At 38.2% G+C, this 14335-nt stretch overlaps 1 protein-coding gene across 1 annotated transcript; it reads left to right on the top strand.

Moving 5' to 3' along the window:
• Positions 1 to 7964: 7964 nt before the first annotated feature.
• styx (serine/threonine/tyrosine interacting protein) lies at positions 7965 to 14240 on the top strand. Its single transcript, XM_073464494.1, has 11 exons — positions 7965 to 8168; positions 8566 to 8598; positions 10604 to 10657; positions 10740 to 10837; positions 10940 to 11000; positions 11114 to 11150; positions 11231 to 11270; positions 11425 to 11475; positions 12130 to 12202; positions 13016 to 13109; positions 13669 to 14240. Exons 1-11 carry the CDS (start codon positions 8001 to 8003, stop codon positions 13740 to 13742), a joined length of 783 nt encoding a protein of 260 aa, XP_073320595.1. The 5' UTR covers positions 7965 to 8000; the 3' UTR covers positions 13743 to 14240.
• The last annotated feature ends 95 nt before the right edge of the window (positions 14241 to 14335 follow it).

Genomic DNA, 14335 nt, shown 5'->3' on the forward strand with positions numbered 1-14335 from the left:
TATATTGCACCTTTTAAATCTGCAGAAAAATTCTCTAATGTGTGTCTGACATGATTGTTGTGGAAATAAAGAATAGTTACCAAATTAAATCCTTAAAGCTGCAATAAGGATGAATTTTAGTAAATAACATTTAAAAAAATGAACCAGTTATCAACAGAAAGTGAAGAGATAACAATTTGACGTTGTGTGGAAGACGTCTTTGTATCGTGTCGCGGAGATTTTGAAGTTCGCATGCTAACCAGCTAGCATCAAGCCAGTTTGTACCTTAAGAGGTGATAGTCCAACAGTGAGTGACACCAAGCTCTGGACAGAATCAGCTAATTCAACCACTACCTGCATAATCAACTGAGCTCACTAGCTACTAAAAGCTACAGTTAGCAGCAGTTAGCGGTTACTGTGGTGATATGCTGCCACCTATTTGTTTGGAGTATGAATTTGATAGGTGTCCAATTCTTACATATTACACCTTTAAAATAGCTCCTATTCCTTCTTCATGAAACATTCCTGAATGTCAATACACGAATATTTTTTTAAAAGTTTTTTAAAGTTTGACTGCTGGACAAAAGATGTCTCTTACGTCCCTGTAAAGTCCATTCTCAGTATGTGCACATCACACTTGTGTATGCTGAATATTGGACCAGGATTGGCTTTCAAACTGCTTGTGATGTCACAAATCATGCTCAAAGGCCCGCTCTTTCAATGAGCACAGAGGAAATGTACACATTCAGCAATGATTGTGAAAACCTCCTAGTGTCAAAACTGTAGCAACAAGAAGGAAAAAAACACATTTCTGACGTACCTCCTCCCACTAATGGTAACATCTGCTAATTAATTGTTAAATGCTTTCTTTTTCAAGCACTTCTTAGTTTCATAACATGAGACATACCTTTTAATTCTGGTATAATTATATATTTTTAAAATCACTGACATCTACTTTAGCGGGCATTTACTCCTCTCTGCTGGAGTATGTGAGTTGAGGAAGACCCTGGGGACTGTTTGAAGTGTTTTACCAAAATAAAGCATAATTTAATTGGCTAATCTTGTCATCAACCATCCATTTCGGAGCAGACAAGGCTCGTGGGAATACAGCCAAACATAGCAACTGACTGTCATTGGGCACATGGATGAATAATCTGACATGAATAGAAAAATATATGTACATCATTTAAATAACAGAATGAGAGCCCCGTGCAGTTAACAATTAACTAAGAAGATGAAACCCACTGTGATGTATATGAAATCATGAATAATACATTATTGAATCTTGTTAATTATGAGTCTATAGCTCTGATACTGTATCTTGTACCCTGTAATACAGTAAGAGCTTATTACAGGGTACATATTTAATCAAACTCATGCCAACATGACACAGTTTCTTTATTTATAATGGCTGTCTTTACTCTTGTCCTTTATGTCCCTTAACTGAGTCTAGAGACATTTTTAGAGACAAAACATGCTGGTGTACTTAAAGAAGATTGGTAGAAGAGGACTGAGTATTGTAATTCGCAAGTTATTCTCATCTGGTGTCTGTCGATGGTACGTTTTTCAAAAAATGGTGTATGATTTACGTCTTTTAAGTACTCAACTATGAATAATGTAACTGTGCTAATGCACTGAGCAAACAACATTTAATGTACATAAGATGCCCTTGTAAGCAGTGTGGGTTTTCTCTGGCTGTTTGCATCGCTCATGCCCTTCAACTGAAGACTCATTTCTAATCTTTAGACAAATTGATTTGATACCCTCCTAAGCTTTTCTTTGCCAGTGTTGTTTGGGATTTAACCTTCAAGCGACCAGCTGGGTTCAGACACGAGGGCTGTAACTGTATTTAATTTTATTTCTGTAATATATTATGATCTGAAAGACAGTTCATGGTCCCTCTTAATTGACTCATTCTCTGTAAATGCCAGTTTTTGACGATGACCATGATGGCAGGTTTGTATATGACTGCAATCAAAAGCAACACATTCGGCATAACAGTCTCATTTTCTGTGGAGACACGACTAGTAGAAGACAAAAGAGACATATCAGCCGTAGACTTACATATATTTTAGTTCAAAATGACTCACCAGCACATTTACTGTCTAATTTCAACTGATCCTGCTAATGCTAATTAAAGAAGTCATTTTCACCCTTCCTATAAAATGTTCTGATTATGCAGTCAGTGCTACTCAGCGCTTCAGCCATTAGAAGGGAGACTGAGTTTTGTCCCACAGCTACTTTGAAAAGGAGCAGCATGCTGTGAGAGCTGCATGCCGGCTTTAAGACCGATCGTTCTCAGCTGACCCAGGGTTAAGTATATCTTTCAATTTGTGAAACATGTCGACGCTTTTAACCAGGCACCGTTGGAAACAACATGGACCGATGTTTGTTCACCATTCCCACTGACATGTCTTGCAGCGTCTAACAGTCAAATAGACATTTTATTCCAGAGGACCACGAGCTGGAGAGAGTTTTAAAGTCCAAACTCTCAACCTCACTGCACATATTTTATCGTCCTTCTATGGGACACTACATTTCTTATTTAGTGCCTTATTACATATTGATTCACATTATACTATTTTGTGCTTATTGTGGATGTAAATAAAAATAAGTATGTTTTATAGTATTTTGATTGTTACCTGTAAAATTACACACACAGTCAACATCATTTTGTCACCAGATTTTGTTTTCGGTCCAACCCAGCTGGTAAATAATCGTAGTTAATAAAGCAGAATACATTTCAACACAAAAATATTGTGTTTTCATACAGCAACAATTGTTTATTTATGCACTTTTATTAAGCGTAATGGTGTCATTTTAGCAATATACATCAGAAATTCATTATTCTAACATACAGTATATATCATAAAAGTCATTCTTGGACAGCGTCATGACTTTACTTCAGTGTACGTCTGCCCTTTCCCTTTCTAATAGTGTGAGTGGGAGTAACAGCACAATCTCCGCCACTTAAGGTTTGATATTGACTTTGACTTTTGTCTGATACCGACAGACCAAACTATTATATAAACCTATCTCCTCTCCATAAAGGACTAAGGGATTAGTATGATGGGTTTTTAAGTTTCTTTTGGTGGGTTGATTCATTGTGGCACTGAGGGATTTTTAATGCCTTTTGTGCATGGTTTGCACTGTTACTAATGGATTATTAATGTGAAAAGACCCAGTAAATCTATCCAAAGTCTATTAAATGACCCCTGACTGATTGCCTTAAATTGCTCCCTTTAAAAATTAAATGCACTGCCTTTGTTTTTGTAAATTAAATGATTTTAATTAAATGTAATCAATTCTCTTTTTTGTTTTCTTAAGTGGCAAAGACCATGGGGCATTAGAGGGATAAGGTTGGTGTCATCCTATATTTGTCCTTTTGTCAATAAATCTAATGAAAAGACCAAATCCAGCAATACATTATCCTATAGGTTCTGTCTGTGTTAGCAAAGCCTGGTGTAGTTCACTCCTCTTCAATGTCCAGAACAGAAAGACACCATTGAGCCACAATGCTGCACTGGCACTGCAGTTTATCTTCATTCAGTTTCACATAGGCTACACCATCCTGGTCTCACTGTGCTTCATCTGCAGCTGAAAATAGTCTCAACAAATGCATTATTGTCACGTTGATGTAGAAAACTGGTACTTGTTGTCAATCTTCACCTAGTTGAACAAAAGAATCAACTTGAAGAGCCTCACTTGAATCTATGAGTTTAATACAAACACATATATGTCAACAGAGAAGATCTTGGTACAGCATGTGTAGGTGGAAACCAAGAGCTTAAAGGATAAGTTCACCCAAAAAAATTAAATTCAGTCATCATCTGGCAGTGTTCTCCTAAACAACTGAAGAAGAAAGGGACTTGTTTTAAAACGTAAAACAACAAAGAGGGGAAAAAATGGCCCCATACAGCTTGTCCAGCAAGTCTCACGTCATTCACACCCTCGATGCACAGTCAGGCTCACGCACACACTTCAGTATGGGTGGCACACTAACGCTTTTAACTTAGCAGCTACAGTAAAGATTTTGTCCTAAAAAAGGGTTTAAATACCATCTTTTCAATTCAAATTGGGATCTTTCTGGAGATTTGAATTATGCCGGATGAACTGTATGAAGCCACTTTGTGTTTTTTCTGCTGTTATTTTTACATTTTGTTAAAAGGTCCCCATCTACTTCAGTTGTCCTGGAGTCTGCTGCAACTCTGTTTCCATCAGCATGAGTGGTGAGTAGATAATGACTAAATTTCCATTTTTGGGTGAACTTATCATTTAATGTGACTTTACATTGGCCAGCTTTCAGATTCGTCATGCCACTGGTGGTCGGTGACTCAAAAAATTGGGGAGGACAGGAGAAAAACCAACCCACTGTGTCATGCTAACTGACACTAGTTGCTATAAAGAAATATTTTATGAATGAAACTGAGATTTGCAAATGTTTATTTTAACAAATTACTATATTATCCCCCTGGCTTCTCAAAAAGGTTGGTCCCCTCCTGCGTCATACAGATTCTCGTATCATCAAGTCATCCGACAGGAGGGCACAGAAGATGTGTGTTGAACTCTTAATGTCATCTTGTAACTCATTATTATTTAGAGACTCTGATATCTCTGCAAGGATAATCTTAATCTGTACCTCCAGACGCTCACGAGTATACCAAGTGTGAGCTTGTCATGTCAACGCACAAATTAAACATTATACGACGCAGAATCAAACATTCGTCCATGATCATAAAAACACAGTAACATTTTGTTAGAAGCTACAGTACCCAGTTGTTTAAGATGATGACCGAGTAAATGCAACGTTCCATGCATGTTGTCGTGTTTCCTTTTAACTGATAATGCACATTGTAGACACGAGGTAGAACATGGCCTCAGATACTTTTTACTTTAAATCATTTTTTCGAAACTGAAAGTCATTATAACCGACCATCACCATAGGACTGATAAGCTACAGACAAACTGGGGAGGTCAGACAGTATCGGCTTTGGTCTTTTCCTGATTTATCGATAATAATTTTAACACCAGCCTTTTCCTTTCAGAGTCAGGTAGATTAAATATAAAAGGAAATCATGTCCTGTCCCTCCTAAATTTACAGCAAAGCTCAAAGCTTCCAACCAGCAACGTTTCAGTGATTAACTCAGCTCTTAAACCAAGATTGCAGCCATTGTTATGAAATACAGCTCAGCCTTCCTGTTCCTCCTGTGTTTCATGCCTTCCTGCCTGAAAATGACAAACAAAAGTACAAACAAAGGAGGATTACAATAAAAAAGATGTTAAAAAGCTCAAGTATTGTGTTGTATGACTGCAGAAAATCACGAAACCCTACTGCTGTAATAATAATCTATAGGTTGGGTAAGGTTGACTTGCATACAGGTCTTCGTTTATGCCCCTTTATTTCTATTCTCTCCTCAAACTCTTTCTCTCATCTGACAACTTAATCCGCCGCCATATCCTTCTTGCATCTAACCACCCTGCTGTTGTCCATTTTTTGCTTATCTTTCCCCTCCATGAATTTTGTTTTCCCGCTCTGTTTCCCCCCTCATCTCTTGCCACAGCATTTCTGCCAAAGGAATCTGGCATGGCTGCTAATTTCTGATTTGGCGTGGAACAACAGAATATCAAAGAGCCGCTGTCGCCAGGATGTCAGCGCTGCAGGGGAACCATCTCACAGGGAGACACCATTTTCAAGCACGGAGAGATTCGTAAAGGAGGAAATGAAGTTGAGAGAGGACAGATGTCCGTGCATGTAAAAGGGTATTTAATTGAAGTGCATGTTCCTCAAAGCTTCTTTTTCCAGTGGTGTGATTGTGGAAGAGCAGCAGTAGGGGATGTGTCTGCTCCTGCCACTGATAAGAAAGGACTGTTAGTTACACCTTGCAGAAGTCCTGCAAAGCTATAAGATGTTACTCAGACACATAAACATATGCACTAAGTAAAACACACATACTGGAGCAGTTGTGCTGTGAGATCACATCTCCCTCAGATCTGTGAAAAAAAAGGGACCGTCCCCTCCCGCGGGCCAGACGGTAAACAAAAATCACAAATGCTGCGCTGTCACACAACAACAAACAGACGACACGTCTCAGAGACCAAAGAAGCATCTACAAATTATTCATGCTCTCTGTTTTAGATCAGTGATTTTTTTTCTTCTCTTATTATCAGTCATTGTTGAAGTGATCATAAAGCAGGGACGGATGGTAGAGAGGGACGAGGGCAGAGGAAATAAAAGATTGGACTGATGAACAGAGACTCGAGGAAGGAGAGAGAGAGGATGATAAGAGAAAGAAAAAGAGAAAACGATGTCAGAGTTCAGTGAAAGTTTGTGGGTTGATAATGAATGTAATCTGCATTTAGATGATAGCAGACAATGTGGTCATCTCTGATGTGAATTTTCTGATTACTGTGTTTGTGTTTGTTCTTTGAGCAGAGCTGAGAAGTGACCTGAACATACCTGCACATCAGGACCTGCACGCACACAGAGCTGTCTTAAAACGTTGCATGACACAACTTCATGACCCTGAACTGAGTGAATGCATTTCTTTTGAATGCACAAGTACACTTTAAAATCTATTGTTCAAACTGTGCATACTTAAGATTTTTATTTAGTAAGAACCACTTTGCGTACGGCTGTACAGTTTACAAAAATAAACGTAATCTCAGGAAAGTGATCATAACAGTTATTTAAGTTTCAGCAAAAAGCACGATGATCACTCCAGCCTGGCAGTGATCCATCCCCTCTCTGGTGTCAAAATGTCCTACATGGATCTGAAAAACTGACAAGATACGCAAATGTATCTAAGATTAGAGATTTCTGGTTGTTAGACACGCAAAACTGACTTGTCAGGTTCTGCAAATCACAAAAAATCACAAATGGTAGACATGAGAATTCAACAACCACAACAACATTTTTGAAGGAAAAAGGACAAATGGAAAGGATTTATTTTTATTTTTTATTTTTTTGTCTGCCAATCTACTGCTCCACACTCCAGTCCGGTAGGTGGGGGTAATGCACCTTAAGCTGGTTTGCCTGCCGCCATTCAAATCTCAAGAAGAAGAAGAAGAAGAAGAAGAAGAAGAAGAAGAAGAAGATGACTATCCTACTAAAAATCTATCCTGTAAAAGACAATATTTGTTGTTTTTCCCTGATGTAAACAACAGATGCTCTTTTTGTGATTGTGAGGGAGAACCTATTTAACATGTTTTTACAGATTGTTTCCATACTACTTGCCTTTTGGCTTGATTTACAGAAATACCTTTCAGAAATGCTTGAAAAAGATGTCACTCTAACAAAGATTGATATTTAACCCAACTTTAAAAAGTCCAACTTCTCCCAGAATTAAATGTATTTAATGATTTATTTAATTATTATTATAGCAAAATATCACATTCAAAAAACTGAAATGGCTTTTAAAATCACAGATTTGAAACCATATTTAAAAAAACAGAAATTGGCAAAAACAATTGGACTATTTAGACATTTCAAATTTACTCATTTTAATTAGCAGACCTCTAAATTGTGTTTCGTGTTGTTTGTTGATATTTGGTTGTGCTGAGGGTGGACTGGAATTATGAACTCGTATGGATTGTTTGGATGTATTTTAAATTCTTAGATTAAATTAGATTAGATTAGATTAGATTAGATTAGATTAGATTAGATTGACTTTATTTATCCCACAACGGGGAAATTCACTTGTTACAACAGCTCAAGATGCAACAAGTACAGGAACAAGAGTCAGACAAATACGCATTACGTTAAATAGAAAATAAATAGAAAATAATAATAATAATAATATAAAATAAAATAAATAAAAATAATAAAATAAATGAATAAATGAATAAATAAATAAAAGCTCCATGCTCATATCCTGCACTGAGTGCTGTGCGCTTCGTGAACCCACCACCAGAGGTCGCCCTCGCTCTCATTTTCTCTCTCTCTCTCTCTCACCACGAGTCTGTTTGCCATCTGCCGTGCGGTCACGTGACACATCTGTCAGGGGACAGCATGGCGGACATGCATGTGGAGCCTCACAACAAACCGCACCGATTGTCCAGCTAACCCCGCCGCGAGGAAACATCGACACCGCGCGCACAGCCGGGCCGCCGGCGCCCGAACACGCAGCAGAATGGACGAGGACAACAAACTCCAGTTCCCGTCTCTGCCCGACACCAAGGAGGACCTTCTGGTGAGTTTGCACAGCAGCCTGCGCTAGCCGACATATCTATCTTGCTGCTGGTGGTGGTGGTGTATGTCCGGCTAATCTGAGCTAACCTCTCCTCGCCTTCATTGTCTGGCAGCTACAATAAAAACGCTCAGCGGAGAAGTACGTGTGTTTCTGGTCGTACGACGTTAAATGCAGATGTGTTAAAAAAAAAAAAACAGTCTTTGGATGAGTCTGTGTCCGTATTTCTTTCATGGCTACGTAGCGTTACTTGTTCACATGAGTAGCCAAGTCTCCAAACATTAGCCACGTATGTGCTCCTAAAGTAACTGGGAATACCTTCAAGTTAGCTTCAGCTGTCACACCAACACACACCAGCGTCCCTCTGCTGCTAACCTCGCCTTTAAACCCTCTTTTACAGGACTGGGCTTATCCAATGAGACGAGAAATGCAGGTATGTAAAAAAAAAAAAAAAAAAAAAGTCTGCAGCTGGGAGTGTAGTGCGGACAGCAGACTGTCTCTTATTCCTGTTTCTGTAGCTGGGAGTGGCTCAGGACACAGTAAACCTCAGGGTTTGTTTTCTGCTATATTGAATGTCACAATATGAGTCAGTCTGTCTGTGGGAGGCCATATTTCAATGCCTGCCTACGACCTATTGTCATGTCATGCTGCTTTTTTTTTTTACTGCTCTTTACATTAAGGATTAATGCATAATAATGTGGTCCTGAAGGTGGAGGTTGGTTTCATATGAATGTAGCAGAGGAGCACAGATGATTGCATCAAACACACGATATTACACACGAGTTAAATTATTCTATTAATGTAATGTATTGAAAATATCCCCTCGCATATTAATTATGTCTTACTTTTCTCTGATGCAACATCCTCTCACACAACGTCCCACCCACAACAATGAGCATGTTTACATGACAACAATAATCCCACAACTGGGAATAATCAGGTTATGATAATAATCAGATTGGAAGTGTTTACATGCACTTTAGTGATGCGATAATGGGGGAAAAAAATGGGTTTACATGATTCAGTCAATTAGTTGGATTCCTTTCCACGTACATGACGTAAAACTGTCTTTGTTTTTATTTCTCAAAACATCCTGTCAACTTGACGTCGCTTCTCATGGCGTCTCTCCGCCGGTCAGGGCTGTCCTCATGTGGGAGTTGTTAGGTTCGCAAAACATGCAGAAATAACTTCTTCGAGTTATGCATATGAGCAGAGAACACATCTGCTCGTGCTTTAACAACATCCGGTTCCAGATTAACAGCATACATGCATGCACATATTTAGTTTATTTCATCGCTGGTTGTTGGTAGTTTTGACATGAAGAGTTTAATTTTTACTGAAAATTAATATCAGTCCCAAATATCGTTTTTTAGCTTCCTTGATCTAATAATTGGCATCTGTATCGGCCATGAAAAAGCCGTATTGGTCGACCACCAGTTGATACAGCCCTAATTCTGAGTAGAGCTGGTGGTGATAAGGCCTGAAAATTACATGGTGACGTTTTAAAGCTATATGATTATACACAATATATATCTCAATATTTGGAAAACTCCTTAAAAGAACTTGAGAAATGCAAGTACAGTAAATTATTCCCAAAACAGTGTTGCAACAAGATAAATAATATGATTCCTGTCCAGTCCATATGATAAATAATCATTAGTAATTTAGATATAACGATTAAAGCCCTGTTTGCACAGGACCAGTATTACCAGGGACCCTCATGGGATTTAGAAATTACAACGTAACTTGGTGTTTTGTTCGGGGGATTCAAAGTCTGTATTTTACTCGTATTTACTTGCATTTTACGATGTCAAGACTATGTGTCTGTTCACATCTGTTCGTTAGCAGCCACATCATTAATATGGTTGTGACTTCTCTCACTTTCAGCTTGTGTTAGAAGCATAAATACACATTTACAGCTCGTTAAGCTCAAGTAAAGATGCTTTTGCTTGGCTGTACTTGAATATGACAACCTTTCATTGCTCCTTACCTTCTCTGGCGTCACTTTTAATTGTCAGTATAGCCAATCTCTCTCGCAGTGTCTGCCCCGAACACATTTCTTACTTGTTCAGTTGTCTGACAACAGAAAACAGACGTTCTAAAAGAAATGCAACCTCAAATCACCACAGGATTAATATTATCACCAGGTGTCACAATATAATAAAGATCTCCAAAATCTAAGACGGAGAATAGTCTCATATCATGATAATGACATCATTTCGTGGACATTGATCATCATAATATTCTGCTAAATCATCATCATACTATCGGCTGCTAATTGTAATGTTATAATGCAGAATGTATGCACATTTACTAGTAAAGATATCAAGCTCGTGAAGAGGCTGCCTGACTGAATGAACCTGTATTTGTCCCTTTGAACATCAAGTAATGTTACTGCCTGTGTTGTTACTGACGCCCGGCTCTATCTTTATTTCCAGGAGATATTACCGGGACTGTTTTTAGGTCCCTTCTCTGCTGCAATGAAAAGCAAGGTACATTTCACAGAATTTAACCATTGGAGACATTATTAGCTCATATTTTTATAGCTCATATTTCTTCTGTTTCTCTGTCCAGCTGCCAATTCTTGAGAGACAGGGCATAACGCATATTGTGTGTGTCCGCCAAGACATTGAAGCCAATTTTATCAAACCTAATTTCCCTCATTCATTTAGGTAAGTAAGAGCTCAATATAAGTGTGCACTAAAGACTTGAATATTTGAAGTCAACTGAGTGCTTTCTTGCTAACCCATGAAGTAAATGTTGCATCTTTGCAGATACCTTGTATTAGATATTGCTGACAATCCAGTGGAAAATATAATAAGATTTTTCCCTACAGTAAGTCTCAAAGTTTGCTTTTCACCTCCTTCTTAACAAGCCTTTCATTGCCTGAAGTAGTATGTGACATTTACATTACGTCTAAAATACTGCAATTAATTTCCTCCTAACAGACTAAAGAATTTATTGATGGCTGCTTAGCAACAGGAGGTAAGGACGCACACAGTTTCCACTTTTCAGACTCAAGTAGAAAAAATTCTTTTATCAACAATCTTTGGTCTTTCTTTTAGGAAAGGTACTGGTTCATGGTAATGCAGGGATATCAAGAAGGTGAGGTTTGAATTCTCCATTACATATAACGGCTAGAGTTTTCTAAATAGCCTTAGATATTATATGTTATTATCTCTTCAAGTAAATTCTGAGACCAGAGCAGCAGAGCCTCAAATTACAGCTGTAAATATGTCTCCTTCACTTCTTCTTTCAGTGCTGCCTTAGTGATTGCATACCTTATGGAAACATTTGGGATGAAGTACAGGTGAGTGTTTTTTATCCTTCACATCAAATAATAACGTTGTATTTTACCCTATTAGAATAAAACTCCTAGCTTTTTGTAATAAATGTATGGTTTTGCAAAGAATGAATGGATTTAGATGCACGTTGATAACCATGTACACCAGGCTTCACCTTAGAGCTGCAATGATTTGTCCCTTAATCAATTATTCCATCAAAATACAAGTAATTGCCAACTATTTTGATAATCAGTTAATCATTTCAGTAATTCTTCAAGGAAATATGTCAGACATTTTCTTAGCTTCCTAAATGTAAAGATTTAGTGTTTTTCTTCGTAAGTTAACTTATCACAGTAAATTAAGAGTCTTTGGGTTTTGGTTGGACACCAAAAACAATTTGAAGACGTTACTGGAAAATTGTGACTCACATTTTTCACCTTTTTTAAAAAAAAAAAAAAAAAAAAAAAAGATTAATTGCGAATGAAAATAATCAGTAGTTGCAGCCCTAACTCACAAACATCCTGAGTTTTATTTGTGTCTACTTCAAGTATAAAACAAAATAAACTGTATGATACTGTGCAAGTATTACAAAGAAACATACCCACATCACAATTGTCAGAATATAAAACTTTTCAACAAATACAGCCTTACATTATTCATACATACTGTTCATTCTGCAGGGATGCATTCAGCCACGTTCAGGAGAGGAGGTTCTGCATCAACCCCAATGTGGGCTTTGTGCATCAGCTACAGGTAAGTCCTCACTTCAAGACCAATTCTGATTAATCAACATGACAGTTCAATCAAAGAGCGAACATGTACAACTCATTTCTTATTACTATAAATACATGCACTACTGACTTTTTTATCAACAGGAGATAAAACTGCCTCTAGCTCCTTGGCTTTATAGGCTAGGGCGGCTGTATCAGTGACTGCAGTGAAATGATTCAGCATCTAGAGCTCTAATCCTTTCATTCCCCTTCACAAGGGAAGCAATATGAAATATGGACTTGAGCAGTATCGTAGCACATAATAAGCACAATTGTCCTGCAACAGGCTCGTCCACACGACATGTTATCTTGCAGTATGTGTCGTCATTGTGAGTGATCCACTTCTGGTGTGACTCTGCAAAAATTATTTTCATATCTCAATATGCATATGCGTGTCTGCAGTCTTTTAGCCAGCCTTTGTTGGCCTCATTTAGCAAGCTACTTATTATTGTGACATCCTGCTGATGAGCAACATTAAGATGAGTCATTTATTTTTGAGTAGTATAAATCATGACGCGGTGCGACATGTGAAGGCACATCGTTTATATTTGATGTTATATAAATATGTCATTTTAAAGCTGGTGGTACATGAATGCATCAGTGGTATACTTATATCCTAATGAAATATAACAGAGATGTTCTGCTATTAGCTATGACATTTGGCATATTTGTTTTCTTTCTGCTGTTGTAGTCACAACAACACAGTTCAGGGATGAACACACCATGACTGTACATTACTCACACGGACGTTAGCTACTAAAGTCGTCTATTATAATAATGAGTGTTTGTTTCCTAGGAATATGAAGCGATCTACCTAGCCAAATTGACCATCAAAATGATGTCACCGATGCAGTTGGGCAGGTCCTTCTCCATACAAGCTGGGATGCCAGGTTTGTACTTAATGCACCCACACCTGTCTCTTCAGTGTCTCTGTCACTGGAGCAGCATTAGAGGGAAAAAAGGTTGAAGTTGTGGCTCAGTGGGAATAAAGGTAGACTGCATTGTCAGCCACAACTTATTCCAGAAAGGCATTAAGAACAGTGTTGACTGGCATCATGTTGTTTAGGCAGGGAGCACAGTGGGGTTGCACATATTCATAATGCTGATAGTTTGCCTTCGAGACTCAGAGTCTCCAGCAAATGAGAGCCAGCTCCATCGTGGTTGATTTCATAACATCCTTTCTCAATGTCATGAATGTTTCTAATTAAAAGACACAACAGAAACTTACAAACACTTCTTGCCCTCGAGAACTGTTTTTTTTAAGATATGTCTCTTTCCCTTGTGACTTCACCCAGCACAGATTATGAAATATTCAGGGTTTCTTTTATCCACGGGGGTTTACGGTTATCTAACTTCTGTACTCAACACACTGGGTCATGGAGCAGGAACTTGTTTGTGTTGATGTATGCCATATGATCAGTTATTCTTGTTTCCACATTTCTTTAACAGGAAGCCGTAAACGCAGCCTGGAGGAGGATGAGGATTTTGGAGCAATGCAGGTCACAGCAGCACAGAACGGATGAGCTTTGCTGATATTTAGCCATGTGGCACAGTGCACTCAATTATATTTTTTTTTACATTTTTAATGGGATTAAAAATGTAAATATTTGAACTTTTTCTAAGGGGAAGGGACGAGGGCGGGAACGGGACCACTCGTGTCTGAGACACGGAGTACTGACGGGGATCGGGCAAATTTGATAACTCCTTTTTTTTCTTGAGCTGTATGCACTGATGGGAGATTTTTTGCAGTTTTATAGTATTTAAAGCATTTTGCATTTGCAGCGGGACAGTATTGCAATAATGCACTTTCGATACTTGAATTTGTGTAGACGACCAGAACGGGGCAGTCGGCAAAAGGGAAAGTAGCCAGGACTTCGCCCAGTGGAGGACATGTGAAGAGGAATAGCTAATGCCTTTATTTTGGGAGTAATAGGATCATGGACTAATATCAGGCTTAATGTGGGATAGTAAGGAATGGAATAATAACAACTCACTGCTTAATAAAAACAAGTCTGACTGAGTATATTTGAGCTGTGTTTTCATGTCATGATGTAATACTGTGTATCAAAGCTTTGTATTCTTGTTTCTAGTATATGGTATATAAATATAATATAGT

This window comes from Pagrus major, chromosome 4 (genome assembly GCF_040436345.1).
Source record: "Pagrus major chromosome 4, Pma_NU_1.0".
Taxonomy (NCBI): Eukaryota; Metazoa; Chordata; class Actinopteri; order Spariformes; family Sparidae; genus Pagrus; species Pagrus major.

Bases quoted from the DNA above. Each gene is read 5' to 3' on its own strand.
- styx (XM_073464494.1), top strand. From the start codon at position 8,001: ATGTGGAGCCTCACAACAAACCGCACCGATTGTCCAGCTAACCCCGCC. The intron at 8,599-10,603 runs GTATGTAAAAAA...CTTTATTTCCAG, and splicing joins CAATGAGACGAGAAATGCAG to GAGATATTACCGGGACTGTT. The intron at 13,110-13,668 runs GTTTGTACTTAA...TTTCTTTAACAG, and splicing joins CATACAAGCTGGGATGCCAG to GAAGCCGTAAACGCAGCCTG.